The 21,913-nt window shown below is 38.1% G+C and overlaps 1 protein-coding gene across 1 annotated transcript in view; it reads left to right on the top strand.

Annotated features, from left to right (window-relative positions):
* The window catches only part of LOC140151409 (speract receptor-like), a 238,469-nt gene that overhangs the window by 199,487 nt on the left and 17,069 nt on the right, over window positions 1–21,913 (top strand). Inside the window, exons 2-11 of the mRNA XM_072173738.1 lie at window positions 1,473–1,809; window positions 2,358–2,504; window positions 4,563–4,804; window positions 7,631–7,766; window positions 8,543–8,709; window positions 11,413–11,606; window positions 12,176–12,281; window positions 13,254–13,412; window positions 18,900–19,004; window positions 20,552–20,789. Coding sequence (XP_072029839.1) covers window positions 1,473–1,809; window positions 2,358–2,504; window positions 4,563–4,804; window positions 7,631–7,766; window positions 8,543–8,709; window positions 11,413–11,606; window positions 12,176–12,281; window positions 13,254–13,412; window positions 18,900–19,004; window positions 20,552–20,789 — 1,831 coding nt within the window. The remainder of the gene's footprint in view (window positions 1–1,472; window positions 1,810–2,357; window positions 2,505–4,562; window positions 4,805–7,630; window positions 7,767–8,542; window positions 8,710–11,412; window positions 11,607–12,175; window positions 12,282–13,253; window positions 13,413–18,899; window positions 19,005–20,551; window positions 20,790–21,913) is intronic.

Raw genomic sequence — 21,913 nt, 5'->3', positions numbered from 1 at the left:
ATTTGTATGAGGTCTAAATATGAGGTTAAAATTACATATTAGCATGTACATGCACCACAATGTCGATGTTGTGCTAACAGCTCATTAATGATTAGAATAATTTATAGTAGCCATAGTAAATCGGCGCCTTTTAACATAAAGTGAATGTTTTTCAATAGATGCAATAATGTTGAATTGGCTACAACATTTTTGATATTGATATTGATCCTGCCTTCGTTTAAAGGAGTATTTCGTGATCCTAGCATCCTCTTTTTATAACATTTTTCAGTACATATCCACGAAAAAAGCATATTCCCAAAATTTCAGTTGATTCCGATATTGGGTTTGCGAGTTATGCATGATTATGTGTATTGCACTGCTCCATAGACAATACGTTGTAATTTCGTTCTGGTGCACCAGAACGAAATTCAAATTTCACGATATCTTGGCTAAACGAATTAATCTGCAAGAAATATTTTGTACATAAACATTATGTAGCCAGAGGTTTACAGTGATATAAAAATCTCAACTTTTTTTGAGAAAAGTGGGGGGATGAGGCTGTGGATCACGAAATGCCCTTTTAAATTTAACTAAAATATTAAGAAATGGGTACAAAGTGAACATAGATGGCGCTATTTAATTTATTATTTTGAAGGAATAAAGGAAAATAGAATGTTGACGTTCTGCTAGACAGACATTCCCAAAGGTCTACCAACACCTGCGAATACAGGTGAAATTTGAACGACTTTTTGCAATTCGTGAATGGAATTTTGATTTGATCACAAATAACGTCCTCAATATTTCTTAAAGGAAAATGGTAGTCTGATAACTTCTGATTATAGTTAGCCTCTACAAAAAGTTTCACACTCAAAATTTTGACAACATTAGAAGTTGGAACTACATATATTTCTTGAATTATATAAACCTGATATATTGGATTCAACTTAGATAATATATCCAAAATCAAGCGAGTAGTTGTTTTTCGGTAAAAAACACCATTTTGGTACAAAGGTGATCATGGTGATAAAGCGGTTCGCTAACTTACGGTTTCGTTATCGCAAGCGAGCTATTTGTTTAGAAAGGGTGTGAATAATCGGGAACACTTCCTTGATCAATGATGTAAAGGGTTACTGTTTTTGCGTAATAAAAAGCTATGTGGGCCTATATAGTTCCATTCAATTGGATTGCAATACTTAATGTGTTTCATATGGTTACACACCATAATATATGTCATTACTTACTTTACTTTAAAAATGTGTAAAAATCAAAAGGTACGTCTGAAAAATCATAACAAGATCATAATGTTTTTGTGTTTTAGAGGATGTAGCCGCTAGCATGGGGAGGGTAGAAAAATAAGTAATCATATGAATAGACAATGAATTAATAAGGTTGTTATAATTTAATACCGTATTGTCGATTAATGTGCATTTACTCTGCAAATTCATATTATTTTGATCTCATCTTTGTTTTCTTTAATTTTTGATCTCTTTCAGCATTGTGGAAATGTAGAAGTCAGCAACAAGCAACAATACCCTACTTTTGCTAGGACGTACCCTACAGACACACAAATTACAGCATCTGTATTAGCTTTGCTAAAGTACTACAACTGGAGTAAGATCAGTCTAATAACAGCCAACAGTCAGGACACACCCAAGTGGCAAGAACTTCGGGAATATTTTCAGGAAATTTTTCCCTTAGAGAATATAACAATTACGCACGACATAGATTTCCCCTCACCATACTTTTATATGCCGGGTGGTTTTACCGACCTAAATGATGATCCGTATGCGCTTCAAAAGATAGTAGATAAGACCTATATTACAACACGAAGTAAGTTAATAATTTATCATTGTACGTCGTATATAGTAAAAACACGACCGGCGGTTGATCGCCGGTTCCATCCGGTTTCTAAGCGATGAAACCGGACGACGGAACCGCTGGTCAACTGCCTGTCGAGTTTTGATTTCATCCCTTACCTAAATCATTAATATTGTATAATCCGTATGTGTATGGCAGTTTCGTGACGATGATTTCAAACCGGTTTTGTTGAATTCGGAATTTACCATGTGATGTCTTAAATTTCACCTCAACATGAGAACAGTAATCTTCTGAATATGATATTAGGAATAGTTTGAATATGAGCACCTATGACCCATTATGATGTGTGACCTTTGATCGATACTTAGACCTATTATCTTGATTGTAGCCACTTTTCATTTTTAATAACATCCTGACTATAAGGACCTAACCAAATTGGTTTAGATTAGTTTTGGGGTGCAAATAACCCATGGACTTAGCGAGAACGAGTAAATAGTTCATTTCAATTCTTTGATATAATAGTAATGCTAAAACACTATTCTTTTTACTTTTCCATTCAGTTTACATATTTTTTGGCTTTGATTTCGAACTGTCTGCATTTTGTCAAGCTTTTGAGAGCAGAGGTCTACTTGACAATGGAGAATATATGATCATATTCATCAATGATGTGGAATTTAACCAGGACAACGCATACGCGATAATTGGTGGTAAGTAAAAAGCGGGTCAAATATAGGCTTATCCTTAAGATGGCATGGATTCTGCAGTCTCATTGATCAAACACCACTTGGATAAGAATCTGTATTATCTGTGAATTTCTAGTTAATATTTATGACTTAATTGCCATACTTTAGATGTCATAAGTTTATACATACAATTGTATACACATGGGCCAAAAGTATTGCAACATCCGAAAAAGTCTGTCCGCTGAGTGCACCAAATCCGCGCAGCTTACTAGTTTAGTAGCTTACTTCTTTAGTAGCTACTCCTCAACTGCCGAGTATCTTACTAAACTAGTATTTTTGGGACTTGTTCTGAAGCGCAACTGGCGAGTAACTACTTCTTTAGTATCTTCGTTAATGGAGCATTAAATCCAAATCGGCACCTTTAATATCACGTTTTTAACACGCGGTCTTAAGTCAACAATTGTTATTCAATATTAACAGTAGGCAGTGTAAGTTGCCGAGTATATAGCAATAGTACTTACTAGTCTTGTAACTTACGCCGATTTGGAAGTCACAAAATGCGAGATTATCGCCAACATATTAGACTAGACTAGTAGCTAGCTTACCCCGAATGCCGAAGTTACGCGGATTTGGTGCACTCAGCGATGAAAGTTGAACATACTTCCTATATCATGTCTATTTCATGTACGTACTAGATGGCAATGTTCCTTGCATGGATGGGAAGGAAGGTGTCCCCAGTGGTGACATCATGCGCGTTTTAGATTTGATGGTTATTTGAAACTGTGGACTAACGTTTCTTTGTCTCTGTATTCAAACGGACGTCCGTTGTTCCGCCATTACAATCACTGGAATAATACATGATGTCACCATGTGTGATACCTTCCATCCCATTGGTTAGCCTAATCTTATTCATTTCATGCAAAGAACATTTTTGTCTAGTACGCAATGTGAAATGGACAGGATATTGGATGAATTAAATGCTCAACTTTTTTTCAGCGAGGTCGCAATACTTTTGGACAGTGTGTGTATAACTTAGAGTGGGACTAAAAACATTTGTTACCTTCGACTTGGAAGTCTCAGAGTATTTTATTGGTATTTACTGATTTGTGCACCACCCCTAAGCACAATATTGATTTACCCCAGTAAAATTTTCTGAGACTTCCAAGTTACACAGCAAATATTAAATCGCACAATGATGCCACTTGCACATATGTATTAGCTATATAGCCAGTGTCTATAGGGTGAACACAATATTGGGGTCAACGGTCATTTATATGTTATTTCCTCTATGGGTCCAAATCCCTTTGAACGCTGCTTCTGCAACAAATTAGATAGCACAATGATGTCACTTCTGTGGTCAAAAGGTGCTGGATTCACTATATTTCAAGAAATTCTTTCCAACCCCATCCCTCCAGGTCAAAAAGACATCGACGCTACTGCATTTAGAGGTAATTTCCGGTATGTACCAAATACCTTCTAAAAGTTTTTTCCGCAAATCTCATAGTACAATGATGTCACTTGCACTGTTGTTATAACAAATATAAATTGTACATAGAATTGGGAACAATGGTAATTCTGGCATAATTTCCGGTATAGGATCCAATACCTTTAAAATGCCGCTTCTGTCACAAATTATACAGCACAATGATGCCACGTCATATGAAATTGACCGCAGACTACTAAAGTCAATTCGCAAACAGCCAAAGTCCCTGTGCTTTGTATGCTGTGAATTATTGCATATTCATGAGGGCCTATCGTTCGATCGTGCATGTCTAATAAATCACACCAGCGTTGCGTGCCTTAGCGTTTACGCGATTGAGCGTTAAGTGTCTTCGCGAAAGACCTTAAAATGCGCGATATGCGAGTAGCAGTTTCGTCTCGTCTGTCGCAATTCATGGAACGATCGGCCCTCATTAACTGATGATGATGAGACTTTGCTTGTTGACGAATAGTCTGTATAGTCTGTGAATATGACATTATAATGAAGCACACATTCACGTACCACGTTTGGGTACCAAAACTAACTTTTTAACTGTATCTGAAATGAAACATTTCTTTTCTCACGTATTTTGATGATTGCAGATCCGTTTAGCAAGGAATTTAGTCCGGAACATCTTAGATGTTACCGTTCGGTGCTTTTTATATACAACACTCCTGTTACCAATGAAGCTTACGATCAGTTTCTTGCCGATGTCAAATACTTTCTTACCAAGGCACCGTTCTTTCTACCTGATATACCTGATATCATCAAAAATGATCTCGATAAATTCTACAACGAAAGTAATCCAGATGATAAGAGTGAAAGTGATGAGCATGATTTTATTGTAAGTTGTCCGCAGTCATTGGGACAATTGTCCTTTTCGTTATAGCCCATAAGCCCCTGCGGGAAGAACTAGGATGTCATCATTTGACGTCACGAAGATGTGTACATTGTTTAGCGAATATTGTTACTGCGTATTTCTAAGCCGTGAAATGCGCAGTAACGATGTGCGCATCGATATGACGACATCACAGGTCTCTACCTGCAATGGCCTATGGGATTTATCGAAATGGTCAATTTGATATACTGATGGTGTGTTTTTATAATGAGTGAAAGTTGTTACACAACGTTAAAGCTATGTTTATATGTATACATGCGCTAGAAAGTTTAAATAGTATCATATAACTATTTTCCCCAACATTCTCAATGATTTGCATGCAGTTGAGTAGAATTCCATATACACCCATAGTGGGTAGGAGAACATGAAAACTAATATGAGATACTGTATTAGGATCACATATTAAGTATCATGTGAGAGTATACTCTTGTACTCCAGAAGACAGGATCACATATTAAAGAAAAAGCGCCCTCTGTTGTTATTAATCGTATTTAATGCGTATTTACAACGTTGTGAATAAAAATTTGACACCATAGAATATAAAAACTAGTAATTTGATAAGTTAAAATAAGATTTTTAACGGAATAAATCTAAATAATATGATTATGTAGTTTATTCCGTTAAATATTTACCCCATAATTTCCCTCATTCTTCAGGCCCTGCCCTCTATCGGGTGCTAATTTAAAGTTTAAGCTTGATTGCTATTGTTTCTTTGTAAGCCTGCGGCGCAACCTTGAACAATATTGTCCTTGAGATGAAATTTGGAATTGACTCAAAATACTGGACTTACTTTTTTTAGCAATGCTACGTTGCGTGTGATACCATCACACTTCATTAGGCAACTGACCCGCTGGACTGGTCATGTGACACTGAGACGACAGACGACTACCAGTTCTGGTTACATGAAATTTGGAATTGAATCAAAATACTGGACTTACTTTTTTAGCAATGCTACGTTGCGTGTGATACCGTCACACTTCATCAGGCAACTGACCCGCTGGACTGGTCATGTGACAGACGACAGACGACTAGTCGCGGCTGAAATACTCGGTCCCTTAGTCGGAAAGTCATCACACCACATTAAAAACACGCAGGACTTTGTCAATCACATCAAAGACATTAGGCTTCATGACAGTGAGACCATAAAAACTTCTTATGATGTAAGTGTTCTCTTCATCACTTGTATCCCACCAGACTTTGCCATCAAAGTGGTGAAAGAGTGCTTCGAAAATGATGTCACTTTACATGAACGCACAGATCTTAGCGTAGATAATTGTGGAACATTTGTTTGAAAACAACATATTTTTCAAAGCAAAGCAAATATTACAAACAACAACATGGCTGTGCTATGAGTTTGTGTCACCTATTGTTGTCAACTTCATTGTTGATGGCTTCATTTTGTCGACGACACCTTCGGGTCTCACCATCCTCTCATACACAAGCTAGGAGTCATACGAACTCTAATAGAGCGGACACTATCATAAGTGCAAATGATCAAATCCCGGAGGAGAAAGATCACATGGAAAAGTCACTCAAAAACTGTGGCTATCCGAACTGGGCATTCTTGAAAGCCAACAAAAAGAAAATCCAGGACAACCAACAAGCCAACGGACGTGGTCGACCTACTACAGCGTGGGCAACGCTACCGTTCATCTCGCGAACCTAGGAACGCGTCAAGAAACATCTGAAAGCGTACGGTATTGCAGCCTCGTTTAAACCAGGAAAATACCCTCCGCGGAAAACTGGTTCATGTTAAGGACAAACAACCCAAAGAAATATCCTCTAATCTTGTGTATGGCCTTGTGTGTGCAGGGAAAGATTGCACTGAATCCTACGTGGGTGAAACCAAACAAGCCCTAAAATCCAGAGTAAACCAACATGGGCGGCCGAGCACCAACAAGGCCTGAAACTCCGCTGTTTATTTACATCTCAAAAGAAACTGGTCATTCTATAAAGATTGAGGATGTAACCATTTTAGACAGGGAGGAACAGTGGCACCGGCGAGATATTAAAGAGGCTATTTGGGAGAGTAGAATCTCCATCACTCAATAAAATGGGAGGACTACGATACATTTGACAGACCCATTAAGTCGATCCCTAGCCGTCTGTCACATGACCAGTCCAGCTTGTCAGTTACTGATGAAGTATGATGGTATCACACGCAACGTAGCATTGCTAAAAAATAGCAAGTCCAGTATTTTGATTCAATTCCAAATTTCACAACACAGAAACATATATCATTGTGTGTTTAAATGTTAATGTAAGGATGTTACACGCGAATGGACACTAAAATAGCATTGTACACTTATAGTGGATCCTTGGATAGAACGGCGATGTCGACATTGAAGGTCAAAAATTGTCGTGTTTATTTTATTATTGTGATATCAATAAATGATGATGATAATGATGTGATTGTAGCATAGAACGTGTTTATAGAGTCTGTATACGGAAAGATTATGCAGCAATAACAATTAATTTTGCAGTACTTATTCGCTAATATACGCTTAATACCGGATAATCTGGTTCACTATAAACAGGCTTGTAGATGGTTTATTACTGTAAAGAAGAGTATTTGACACTTTTTAGTAGTTCAATCCTTCATTTGTTTATAACGGCATGTCACATTCAACTACCAAGAGGATGATGGGACGATTGACATGAAGATAAAGGCTTGGTTACAGAAATCAAAATGCACAGAAAACTAGCAATACTGTGTTATGACATAACATGTGCATTTACATTTTACAAATACCTATTTCTCACTGTGTATAGATACCTCTCGAAGCAGCCTATTTATACGATTCCTTGCTACTCTACGCTAAAGCACTTAATAAGTCATTGGCACAGAATATTGGATTGACAGACGGTACATCAATAATGAAGAACTTATTTGATTCGAAATTTCAGAGTAAGTCCATTCAAATTGTGTTGAGAAAATAGCATGGGCCCAGGATAGAACCATGAGGTACAACAAAAAATAGGAATGAGAAGTAAAACGCAGCACACAACGGACAGTATCACGCTGTCAGTTTATGTAAAGGCAATATCAGTGACCAGGAGAAGTAAACGCTATGTAAAATGTTGAAGGAATAGCTTTAAAAGTGAAAAATAAGTCCATACAATTCTCATAAAGTGTTTCAATTACAAGCTCGATTCAATTGTGTGTTACTGTAATTGAAAACTCTTGTAGTTGAAAAAATTGAAATTGAAAACTTTCGCCTGTTTGCATTTTTGAAATGATAGAAAGACTCTCGCCAATAAATAGAAGTAAGAAGAACTTGGAAAGTTGAAAATGAACTTATCAAAAAAATGGGTATTAATACATAACATTGAATGGCTTTTAGTATGATAAATATATTGCACGATTGCTAGATGAGAGCTGGACATCATCTGCGCATACTATATTTTTGTAATATTGTAGTCATCCGGGTACATTGTGTACTTCAAAGAAACTATACGAATTTTTGTACTCGGAAGCCTGATATGAATAATAAACTGCTAATTTTAATCCCAAGCGATACGTTTGGTATAAAAAGTAGTGAATATATTGCCAAAGTTAATTTTTCCTTGTGGGTCAATTACGTTTTCCCGGTATTTCTCTGCCGAAAAAACAAAAATAACAAATTTATTTGTTACTTCTTTAGCACACTGATATAACTTTCACCATAATTTAACTTAATTTAGGTATAACTGGATACGATAGATATATCGACAAGAACGGTGACACATTACCCAACAATACCGTCGTAGCTGTACAATTCAACGAATCAACCACATCATATAAGTATGACGTCAAACCTGTCGCCAAGTTTCATATCATAGAAGATACTGATGGCAATGGTTCTTCGGTGGTGAGTACACGTGACTAGCTTATCAATATTAGGGTATAATTCACACAGTACTTTAAAAAAATCAATCAGAAACACTAAAATTAAGATCCAATATGTTCAAAATCCATCTCTTGTGATCCAGATCTTTTCAAAGCGTCAAGTACACAGAAAACATACTGAACAATAATCATAACTCTGCATGTATGTTGACCCGTCACAAACCTTTTCTAGCAGGGGATAATAAACACAGTATTAACACAACACAAAAAGAAAGTCCGCACTTGTGTAACCCGTCCTACATCAAACCTTCATCATGTGATGACGATTTGATTGATAAGGTCGTCTGCAGATTCTTGTCAGAACCAAATTTTGCTACCAAAACACTCTAAATTGACAAAGATTGATAACAGTATCAAATGAAATTTGGTGCATTTTCAAAGGTTGCAAATCATAGACATTGCACGATCAGAGGTCACTGTTCTAAACTCAGGCTACTTTTTGTACATTACAATGCATACAGCCCGAAAAGGCCCTCTATATGGATGGCGGGTGCCTTCTAAAGACGCCTATGATAGCACGCCTAACCTTAGACATCTGAGAATTTCGCGGTAGACTTAACGGGTTGGGCAATTTTAAATCGATTTGCGAAAAGTTTTTTGATACGTTCATTGATTTCTCAAATAGTAAAAACAGTTTAACAAATAACGGTTCAAATGAAAGCCATTATTGGGGGCTAATTGTTGTATCACTATGAAAGGCCTGACACCAATATAAACATTTGTTTCGGTGACCCAAGTTCATGGTCATTTCCGCCCACGCACTTTTTTACAGATGGCCTGGAATTTCATATTTCGGTTTCAGCGATTGCCCGAAAAAAGGCGGTATGTTTTTGAAAAGCGTTTCCGCTTGGAATGTAGATAGTTATTGTTGCTATTACTCTTCGCGATTTTAACTTATGCACTCTTTAGCCGACAATTTTCAATGCATTTTACATACTAGAAATGTCGTTGCATAAATACCGATATTTTTAACAGTATCGTTTTTGTTAACCAAAATACCATCCACATTAGTTCCCAATACTTTGATGATACCAAATCGGATTGCGGGTGATGAACCGATTTTAAACTAGAATCAGAAGAACCCGCGTAGGCCCTCTCAAAATGTACTTTTTTTAATATATCGCGTTGTGATAAAAATGACTGATTTTTCCTTGTTTTTTATAACAAGGAAAAGCTTTACTTACCTCAAACTTCTCATGTAGTGTTGTCTTAATGTCCGTTGCTGGTTGGTATTATTCCGATTAAGCAATTTTTGCCAGGGTGGAAATTGCCCCCTTCCCCCGGCAGCTACGCCACTGATATCATGGCCTCTATAAATAGGCCCTATGATTTATTTTTCGAAAAGAAAGCCTAATCCCGGAGCCTATTCAATTGAGAAGGGACTGGATTTTGTCATAATAATATAAAAATTAATACTTGTCGTCCATAACAAGAATGAATGACTCGCGATTTTTTTGATATCCAGCCATAGTATTTTAATTGGTTGCACTGAACATTTGCAGACCCGACCTTCTACATGTAGTGAGTACCACAGTAGATTGTGTTTACAAGAAATAATAAGCGCTGCCTCCTCGAAATTTCTTATGCCAGCAGCTTTGATGATGAAATATTATCTACAATAACCACGCACCTGTGTTCAAGGCCTTTCTTTGATCTATTGACCTCAAAAGAAAGGATTAGAATTATCAGAATGCCGTCCCTGACATGTTTCCACACATTATTAATGAGTCGGTAAGGGAACGTGCTACCGTTATACTTCAGCGAATACGTATGGCCACTACACAGTTCAATGGCCTTATTGTGATCTGGCGGGCGTTTTAAAAGCACGGTCCCTGAACAAAACATGACTGCGTGGGCATATTTCCGGGTAAGGAACAATAGAGACAAATTGCCTGGCAATGACGTCACGTGTAATCCCAGTCTATAGTGTGATCAGAACATTATAGGCTGGTGGTCATTTATAGTACGATCAGTACGAAAAGTCCAATGCGATTTTTAATGTATTTTCTAAAATTAAAAGAACCACTTTTTAGCGGGAATTTTTGTAAGTTACACAGCTGAAGTTGTGAAAGGGTTGAAAGACTAAAATATTACGGCATAAACAAGAATTTGTTTGTTTGGTATTTATTCCTATAGGCCCATCCCTTAAATCAACGAAATCACAGGACCAGAAATCCCAAACAGCCAATCATCTTAAGCGTATTCAATTCGCGTCTCCGTGCTCCGTTTTTAATTTGCAACTTTGACAAAACGAATACTCAGTGCCAGAAGTGGGTAAGTGTAATAGCTGCCCTGTGAACATTTTGCAATTTACACACATTATATTGCACTCATCTACACATGGCTGCTACACATGACAGCTATCGGACTTACCAACTTCTGGCATTGAACAGTCGAAATGCAGCAAATTTCATATACTGGTATCACTTTAGAGTGTTTGGTATCAAATTGGAGCTAACAAGTTTCTGCACACGACCTTATCAATCAAATAGGCATATCAAGGTTTTGGTGTAGGACGGGTTACATAAGTGCGGTTTTTCTTTTTGTGTTGTATGACAATCAATGGAGTCAAATTATAATATTACATAAAGACAATCTAAACGTAAATCTACTTTTTGGTATCGCATCATTGTCTCAAATGCCATTGGTATTGTTAAATTTGCAGTCTAGAATAGTGTACGTACCCATCGAAGGGCTAGACATTCAATGGATAGGACCAGGGCCTCCGGTTGATGAACCCCATTGCGGATATTATGGAGAAAACTGCATTCCTAAAGAAGATTCAATACCTGAAATTGTTGGAGGAGTCATAGGTGGAATAATATTCGTTATACTAATTGCAATGGCATTATTTTATAGGTTTGTATAATAATATTTGTTTCATTTTATCACAATCTTGAACGGGGTTCTTTTTTATGGACTTTATCATCATTTACATGTAAATTCCATGGAGGTGAATATTAGAAAAGGCTGGAAAAGGCGCTGTAGCCTTAGTTCAGGCCATTTTAGGGACTTATATGTTCATAAAATAAATTCCCATTCAACTGTGTAACAAAATTCGCGCAAGTACAAATAATTACATTAAATACTTTTGGAGAGGTGGACCGGCTATTATAGCTAAAACAAAAAATGTCCTATACATTAGTGGTTATGAAACAAAGGTGCTGGATCGACGCTGGAGAAGACATTACTTTCCAATTTGTCAAATATTTATATGACAAAATTGAGGACATACTTTAAATGGGTCCTTGTGTTTTCAAATTAATAAGAAAGATCAACGTTGAGACTGGAAGAATTTGAATGGAAAAGAATTTGGACCGTGCGATTTTATCACTGACAACAGAGGAATTTATACTTCATCATTTAAAGAGTACATTTTATATAGTTTGAATTTTAATATGAATTGCATTGTAATACATTCTTTGTAGGAATTGGAAATATGAACAAGAACTATCTAGTCTACTATGGAAAGTTGATTATGACGATATCAAAAGGAAGGGACAAAACGGATCTGCTCGCTCAGTTGGGAGCAGAGTAAGTATCTCTAATATTTATGGGTACCATGTAAGAATGCCAGTGCAGTGAAAGGTTCACACATGTCAAAGAAGAATGAAGTAAATAAATACTTATTTATTATAACAAAAGGAATGAACTTTTGTTCACAACACATAAACGTTGCTCACCTGAAATGTTCGGTGAGACTACAACCTTTTTCAGCAGAATGATCCAGCTCGTTGATCGATTTAACGATTCTTGACTTGTGACGTCATAATTGGATCGTAGACTCTTGATAACATGTAACGTCAAGAATCGTCAAATAACGAACTGAATCATTCTGCTGAATTTGGCAGAAGCTGACAATATTTTTTTAATCTAAAAAATTAGTGCTGTATTTTTCTGGAATGGGGAGTAATTCATATTTAGAAGATGAACTAGGATATTTGACACAGCAAAATAAGATTATATAACACCGAATTCTGTTCGAATGTATGCAAATGTTGATACCTCATTAACTTGAATTGATACCTCATTTGCCTTAATACGCCCAAAAAAGCTTTGTCACTGTGATCATTTGAATAGGGAAAATGCCGATTGAAAGTTGCACTGAAAATCTATTCAACCCAGTGTAACAATACATTGCCTACATGACGGATGCCAGTGATAATCAGGCACACATATTACACAGGTTTTCAACTGAAAAATGGCTAATTTTCTTATATTAAAAGCTCAAATTTAATACTGGATGAAACTAGATTTTTTGCTTTATAATTTGGTCATTTTATGGCCTACAGACAAATAATTCCCCATCGTATTTTCATGCATCGCCCAAACGGCATCTTTTTTCATTCAACGGGTCAACCAGCAAAACATTTTATGGTATAAATGAGGTGTCCACATTAGCATCAGATAGCAGGGCTTCTATTTGCTATTTATTTGTAAAAATGAGTTTTCGAGTTTTTATCGAATAATAAAGAAGTTGTCACGTTTTATGATGTGTCTACATAGGTCAGTATGTTTACGGAAGGAAGTCGTGGATCAGGAGACCAGCCACGTGGCCAGATATTTACAGAAGTTGGTAACTTGAAAGGAACGATGGTCGCCATTAAAAAACTTAGAAAGAGAACGATAGATCTCAATCGAATGATAAGGAAAGAGCTCAAAGTAGTAAGTTTTAGTAATGATAATAAGGAAATGTTGATTGAAAAAGAAGATACGCGCAATGGGATGATTACAGTCGAAGTTTAAAAAAATATCAAATTTAAAGCGTCACATCCGTCTGTTTTTTAACTCCATTCATTTGTCTAAAACCATTAAACCAACATTTGTTAACTCAAATGGGGTAGTGGGGATGTACTTTATGGGGTAGTGGGGATGTACTTTATGCTATGATCACCCAATCCTTGACCGAGCGGTATCAACCTCATCTGGATACCCGAACTGTTATGAGTCCCAGGATGCTTTCAGTTCAGGCCATGCTAGCGTACATCCTTGCCGCACTGCTTAGGTGCGATTCTGGGGTGACGGGGCCAGCAACCCCCAACCCTGTAAACAACTTGCTACGAAAAAGACAAACAAGCCTCGAAAGGACAGATTTAACCGGAGACGACCAACGCACGTCCATCGACTACGTGAAACGGATATGAGTATACTGGAGGTGAACATCAGAGGCCTCAGATCAAACTTAGGAGAGCTTTCCAATTTGTGCAATGAGCTTAAGCCTGCTATTGTCGTTGTTGTGGAAACATTCTTGGACTCCTCAATAAAGGATGGAGCTGACTGCATTACCATCCCTGGCTACTCAATATGCTGCCGCAGGGATAGACCCAATACAACAGGAGGAGGAGGGATTGCTGTCTACTGCCTGGAAGGTATCGCAATTTTCCACGACAAGGACCTGGACCCTACAGACCTGGAACTGATGTGGTTCTCAGTGGCTCTTAGATCTCGGAAGCTACTGGTTGCTGCAGTGTACAGACCACCGGATAGCAACAGTGATATGATCAGCTACTTGGATACCAACACCTTGTCTAAACTTACCGAGTTCAGCGCCCAATCTATGGTCTTACTTGGAGACTTCAACGTCCACCACATAGAATGGCTTGGTAGTCGCAAGACAGATGCAGCTGGCCGACGCACATTGGAGATGTCCAACTCTCTTGGGCTGAATCAAATTGTTACTGAGCCAACTAGGGAGGACCAAATTCTAGATCTGGTTCTGACTGACCTGCACACAGAAAAATTTTTACACAGGTTATGTAAAAAATATACATAACATTAGGTAGCATATGAACTCCCAAACAAATAGGTATTTTTTACATAACCATGAATTATGTAAAAATAACATAGCAGATAAGTAAAAAAATACTATGGCTATTAAGTAAAATATTTACATAACTTTTATGTAGAATTTTTTACCTCGGCTATTAGGTATTTTACTACATAATTGTTATGTATTTTTTACACAACTTATGTAAAACATACATAACATTTATGTAGCATATGAACCCCATAACAAATAGGTATTTTTCACACAATCTTGAATTTGTAAAAAAAAACATACCAGGTAAGCAAAAAAGTACTTCATTATTAGGTAGGATTGGGGCTTTCTTTCTTTCTTTCTTTCTTTCTTTCTGTTTTATTTTATGCTGAAACATAATTCATGATAGATTTGAAGTCATCAGATCTTGGTCAACTGTCAGATTCGTTCAACAATACAATTTCATGCATGAAATATTTTATTTTGTTTTTGTTTTCCTTTTTATCAGTTCAACCCGCTATCTAGTGAATGTTCAATGTAATTTGTAAAGCATTTCTCTCTCGCATGTATTACATGTACGATACAATGCTATAATAATACACTAAGCCACTGAAATGCTTCAAGCCTATTCCCATATTTGCTACTGTAGGACTACTTACCAGCGTCATTTCAATGCATTATCACGTCTACACCGTATTACATCGCTATCTATCTCAACACACATATATGTTGCTATACCATGTATACACGCAGTGTCCGGGCGCAGTATACAGTACGTACAGTATCGTACTGTAACGAATGTCGTATCACGTAATCATGATCACGGCAATACGTACGCTGCAATGTCAATTCCAATGTTGATAAATCTAGTAAATGAACCCATAAATAGCCATTTTTAATGTCTCAAAGATATCCATACATGAGCTTATCGAACGAATCTCCAGTTTGGTTCCAACTTATGACTTCGAAACCTACCTATTTGAATGATGTTTCAGGAGGCATGCGCTACACGATCACAACACGTCGTGTCCGCCATGATTGCTTTTGGTCGGGGCTATATTCTTACCTGAAATAGGTAAAAACTACATAAAATCGGCAAAATATCTGGCCAATGTATGTTTTGCCTTTCGAATATGTGCATTTTAAAATTACCGTATTGGTCCGAGTATAGTCCCACCCGTTTTTTAGGTGAAAATTTTTCACAATTGGGGGGTGGGATTATACTCGAATTTCAAAAAAAAAAAAAAATTTTTTTTTTTTTTTTAATTTTTTTCGAGTGTCCCTGGACCTAGACCTAGATGCTAGGATCATTCATGGTTGACCTAAAAAAAAATTAAAAAAAAAATTCAAGATATTTTATTTTTAATATGAAAATTGATATTTTGTATTCATGTCATACTCTATTAATGATTTCAAAATGCATTGAATTTGAATGCATCTTGATATCATTAATAGAGTATGACATGAATACAAAATATCAATTTTCATATTAAAAATACAAAATATCTTGAAATTTTTTTTTTTTTTTTTTAGGTCAACCATGAATGATCCTAGCATCTAGGTCTAGGTCCAGGGACATTACAAAACCGAAAAAAAACTTTAAAAAAAACAAAAACATTTTTTTTTTTTTTTTTTTTAATTTCTGGAATTTTTCGAAAAATAGGGGTGGGACTTCATCGAACGTGGGACTATACTCGGACGAATACGGTACATAACAACTGGTAAAACATTTTGATGAAATTTTACTTAACCTGTGTAAAAAATTGTCTAAATTGTACACAACATCATTATACTTGGTATTTTTTTACATAATGAAGGTCCGATTTTTCTGTGTGTGTCTTCAACCGCTACAACTTTTGCAAGACTAGGCACATCAGACCACAATCCTGTCTTAGTTAAGTTGAAGGTGCCCATCTACAGAGATAAACCTTACAAACGGAAGGTTTGGCGCTATGACAAAGCTGACTACTGGGGCATGAGAGGTTTTCTTTCTTCTGCAAACTGGACTCAAGTCTTCCAAACCGACGACCCTGAACAAGCTTGCAGTAACGTTACTGACATCATAAGCGATGCAATGGATATATACATTCCAAGTAAGTTTGTTACCAAAAAAACTGGCGACAAAGTCTGGTTTGATGACAGCTGCAAGAGAGCTGCAAATAGGAAGCGTTGCCTGTTCAAGAAGTTGAAGAAAAACAACACTAAGGAAAACAAGGATAAGTTTGCAGAAGCCAGAAGGGAATACAATCAGGTTGAGAAACAAGCCAGAAGGAAGTACAACAACAAGCTGAGGGAAGAACTTTCAGATGGAAGCCTGAGCAGCAAAAGTGGTGGAACACGGTTAACACTCTGTCTGGAAGAAAAGCTAGGGCAGACATACCTGTAATAAAAGATCAAAACCAGGTCTACACTACCGCAAAGGAGAAGGCTGAAATACTAGGACAGACTTTTGCTAAGAAATGCCAACTCGAGAATGCAGAAGAACCTGCTCCAGAAGTAAAGGGGATACCACCAAATTCTAAGGACTCCATAGTTTTCAAGGCCAAGGACATCAGGAGGCTCTTGCAAAAATTAGAACATGATAAAGCTAATGGACCTGATGAGATCCCCAATAGAATCCTGAAAGAGTGCAGTGCTGAATTAGCAAGACCTCTCAGCCGCCTATATGAGCTGTGCTTCGCAAATGGAGTGTTTCCCAGCCAGTGGAAGTGTGCTTCAGTCATCCCGGTCCATAAGAGGGACTCAAAGTCTAATCCATCCATGTACCGCCCCATCTCTCTTCTTAGTAACATCAGCAAGGTTATGGAGGCAGTGGTACAGAAGCAGCTTCAGAAGTACCTGTTGCAGCACCATCTCATTTCAGACAGGCAGTTTGGCTTTAGACCCCATCACAGCACAGCTGACATCTTAACCATCCTCTCTCAGCAATGGTCCAACTCTCTAGACAGAGGTCATGAAGTGCGTCTAGTTGCCCTGGACATCAAAGGAGCATTTGACAAGGTATGGCACAAAGGACTTTGCTCTAAGCTGAAAGGCAAAGGAGTTTCTGGCAAGCTTCTGACCTGGATTGAGAGCTACCTATCCAACCGGTCCATCAAAGTGGTTCTATCTGGCCAATCCTCAAACAGTACGTCCATCAATGCCTCTGTACCACAAGGCTCAATCCTGGGCCCGCTGCTATTCACTGTCTTTATTGATGATCTGGGAGATGAATGCGAGAACACCCTGTATTTGTATGCAGATGACTCCACCCTATTCTGCGATATCAGATCAAGTGATGACAGCATAGCTGCAACAGCGAGCCTCAACCGGGACCTGGAGAGAATGAGGATCTGGGCAGACAAGTGGAAAGTTACCTTCGAGCCCTCCAAGTGCAAAGCCCTGACTATCTCAAGAAAGAGGAATCCAACTAGACTAGCACTTTATTTTGGAAACACCAAACTGGCAGAGATGGATGAGCTGGAAATCCTGGGTGTTATTATTGATAAGAAACTCACCTGGGCTAAGCACATTTCCAACACTGCTGCCAGAGCTGGACAGAAGCTTGGAGCACTAAGGAGGGTAGCAAACAAGCTTGATGTTAAAGGGAGAGCCACAGTTTACAAGGCCCAGGTTCGTAGTGTTATGGAGTATGCCTCACTATGCTGGATGAGTGCCTCAACTACCACCCTGAAGCTCCTTGACTCCATACAGAGCAAAGCATTGAGGATTATTGGCGTAGACGAGCAGCAGGCAAGAATGGATCTTAACATCCCCTCTTTACATCACAGACGACAGGTGGCTGCTGCATCTGTGCTCTACAAGATGCACACCAGCTTGTGCCCGCCAGACTTGAAAGCATTGCTGCCCAAGCCTTACGTGATCAGACGAGCCACTCGCACCAGTCTCTCAATGCCAAGTCATGCACTGACTGAGCCAGTCTCAAGAACCTTGTCAACAGGCAGAACTTTCGTCCATGTTGCAGTACATGTTTGGAATGGAATCCCGGATTGTGTAGTTGGAGAGATCACTGATTATGGGGCTCAATCCTTCAAGAGCCGTGTACATCAACATCTTTTGGGATTATGATTTAGCAGAGGGTTCTTGTCACTCTCCTAAGCTGCTGTGAACCACTGATTAGCCCATACGGATTACTAATATAGTGCCCTGTTGCCTATATAAGTGCTTGACATGGTCATTCCTATTGAGCTATTGTTCACCTTGCATTTTATAAAAAAAAAAAAAAAAAAAAAAAAAAAAATGACAGCTATGTTTTCAGATTTTTCAGCCAACTCACATTATTCACGGCGAAATTCGGCCAACAATGAGCATCCTCATGTATACGTAAAAATAATGCTTGCTAATATCCTTTATAATAAAATGTTATTTATTACTTTTAATATTCCTTAATACAGATACGAGATCTAAGGCATCCACATCTTAATTTATTTATTGGCGCATGCGTAGAGCCACCGAATATTTGTGTACTTACAGAATACTGTCCAAAAGGTAGCTTACAGGTAAGTGCCATGAATTAGTTTATTGTCCCCCGAAAGCTCAACCCACACACCTTACCTAGGCCCCCTTCTCCTCCACCTATATAACCTCCTCTTCCCAGTGTCTCCTTCTCCCCTTTGCCTCCCCTACACTAGATATCTCCTCTACACTACACACTATTCCATTCCACTCTCGAGCTCTCCTCTCCCCCTCCTTCCCTTACCACTTCCAATGCTCTCTCTCCTCTGTTTCTCTTCTCTCTCCCCTTACCTCCCCCTTTCCTCCCCACACACTCTCCCCCCCCCCCTCTCTCTCTCTTTCTCTCTAAATGTCAACTAGCCTATATTTGTTAGAAGTCATGTAGCTTTATATCGATCCTCGTGCATGTGATATGCACATGAATAGATGTGTATATATCACGCGCGCGTATATTTTTTTAAATTTCGGTGGAAATATTTCGATGGTCTATATTTTTTCACAGGGAAATAAGCCCAGGATTTTTTCGAAAACTAAATCACGCTTTCAAGTGTAATAAGATCGACTTGTTCGACTTCTCTGCTCGTGAATACTGCGCTGCGAAATTATTTAAAATTATTAACTTTGATCAAGGTAGCTTCAAATCTGATATTCTGGGGTCACAGGATTATGTAACAAACTGAAATGAAAACCGAAACTGCTTTCCACCAGTTATAAGTTTCTAACAAAGGGTACAGACAAAGATATCGGTAATGACGTCAGTCAAGAGCTTAGGCAGGATAATAGGAAACCACATGACCAAAACCAAAACAAATCCTGAAACTCATACTTTGAAACGACCGAATGACATCTTAGTGAGGTTGCTGACAATTATTAATGTATCGGTTTAAATCATTTGTGATACATAACAATGGTTAATCCAACAATTATCATAAATACCTATTTTTCAATCATAAGGATTGATTAACAGCTATTGTTGAGTTACTAGGTTTGATTGACAGGTCTATTGACAATTATCGATCTGTTGGGCGTTTTGGGTTTGTATCGTATTTTTTGAGTTACACAAAAGTTATTGGCACAGATACAATGCATTTTGACAAAGAAATGGAAAAATTTATAAAGATTTTGTCCCTTGTTGAATCCAAATTTTGATATATTACTTTTCACTTATAACTCAAGAACCGTATATCGGAGATAGGTCAAACTATACTTTTTCTGAATCCTTAAGACGTGAGGAATTCATTGGATTTTAACAAGATTTGACCAACCACAAATTTCACTCCCACATAAGCGGCTATTTTTGTGTGAACTTTTTGAAGATGGACCGAACTCATGTGAAATGGATTCTGTTGCAATTAGGTGGTTTCATAATTTGACCGGGCTATGAAGAGTATTAAGAGTTATCAGATTTTCAACCATCTTATAAGTGTTGTTTTTATATGTTAGGTAAATCATAATGTACTTAGGGCTAAATGTATTTATTGAATTATCATCTTGTGATCTTCTCAATTTTCAATTTCTAATTATTTAAACAATATTCAAATTTGCTTTGTACATTTCTCAATTGAATCAATGATCGCACAATTAATTGCAGGATATATTGGAGAACGACGAAGTGAAACTAGATGATATGTTCATAGCTTCAATCATTGGAGACATTGTCAAAGGAATGACTTATTTACACTCAAGTGAAATACACACCCACGGCAATTTGAAATCATCTAATTGTGTAGTGGATAGTCGATGGGTTCTCAAGATAACAGACTTTGGTTTATGTCATTTTAAAGCCGGTCAAGAATTGCCAGAACATGGGGATAATGCCTACTATCAAAGTAAGTAGACTGGGTTGGGCCGACAGAATGGTCACGTAGGGGGTACGTTTGTGGATGTGTTTATGTTATGGCGTATCTACCATGGGGAAAATACCTAGACAGAATTGTTTAAACTTGTAATGTGCATTTTCCTGTTCGCCAGTGTTAGCTTTAAATTAAACCTTAGTCGTACTAGTCGTGGGCAATTCTAGGAGTAGTCGGCATATATTCAGTCTCTTGCTCTTTCATCACTAAACAAAAGTCCCGCCGGTTTGTGCTCCTTCGTCACAAAACAAACCGCCTAGCAACAAGCTCAAAATAACGATCGATTTTATTCTATATAAAATGTTTACAATTGGCTGCGGCATGGGCGTCAATCCCGGGGGACAGGAGGGACGTGCCCCCCCCACCTTTTAGAAAAAGTACCCATTTTTTTTGTTTTTTTCAGCCATTTTTTCACAATCTTGGCCGATTTCCCCCACCCCTACCCCACCCACCCCACATTTCAAGCCGAATTGGCGCTAATGGGACTGCGGAACGCTTAACAATATACTGCCCAGATTTGTAGCTAACCGCAAGAGCAAATGTACAATAGTTACAATAGGATTAAATTAGGGGCGGCGGCCGCGGAGACGCCAATCGTCTAATATAGACTTTCAATCCAACGAGGGGCCGCGGCTAGTCGTAGTGCGTGCTCACGTGCACTGTGCAGATTTATATCACTGAATGGCTCTTTATCAACCACTAAAGCCCAGTGGTTGATTGACAGCCGGTTCATCCCAAGCTTGATCTGGGATGATGTTCGGTCAATAAAAAAAACCCATACTATTGGATTGTCGCCAGACGGTTTGTTTAGTGACGAAGGAGTAAAACCGGTTGGAACCGAGTGCAGTAGGAGCACATATCGGGACCTAGACTATTCTGGGAGCTGAACGACTTTGGGAATTTATCAACCCCCTTTCTGAAAATGTTGCTACCCTGTACGTTATAGGTGTGTGAATGTGGAGGTGCTTGTGCGTGGACGGGGTGGGGTGTGTGTGTGGGGATGGGACGTGGGGGTGTGCGAGTGGGGGTACGTGAGTATTGGAGATGGTGTGTTGGGTGTATTGTGTTAGATGTGGCATGTGAATGTGCACAAATCGTAA

The sequence above is a fragment of the Amphiura filiformis genome, chromosome 4 (assembly GCF_039555335.1).
Source record: "Amphiura filiformis chromosome 4, Afil_fr2py, whole genome shotgun sequence".
NCBI classification, from domain to species: Eukaryota; Metazoa; Echinodermata; class Ophiuroidea; order Amphilepidida; family Amphiuridae; genus Amphiura; species Amphiura filiformis.
Note: the sequence above shows the minus strand (reverse complement) of the source record. Positions and strands in the feature narration are given on the sequence as shown.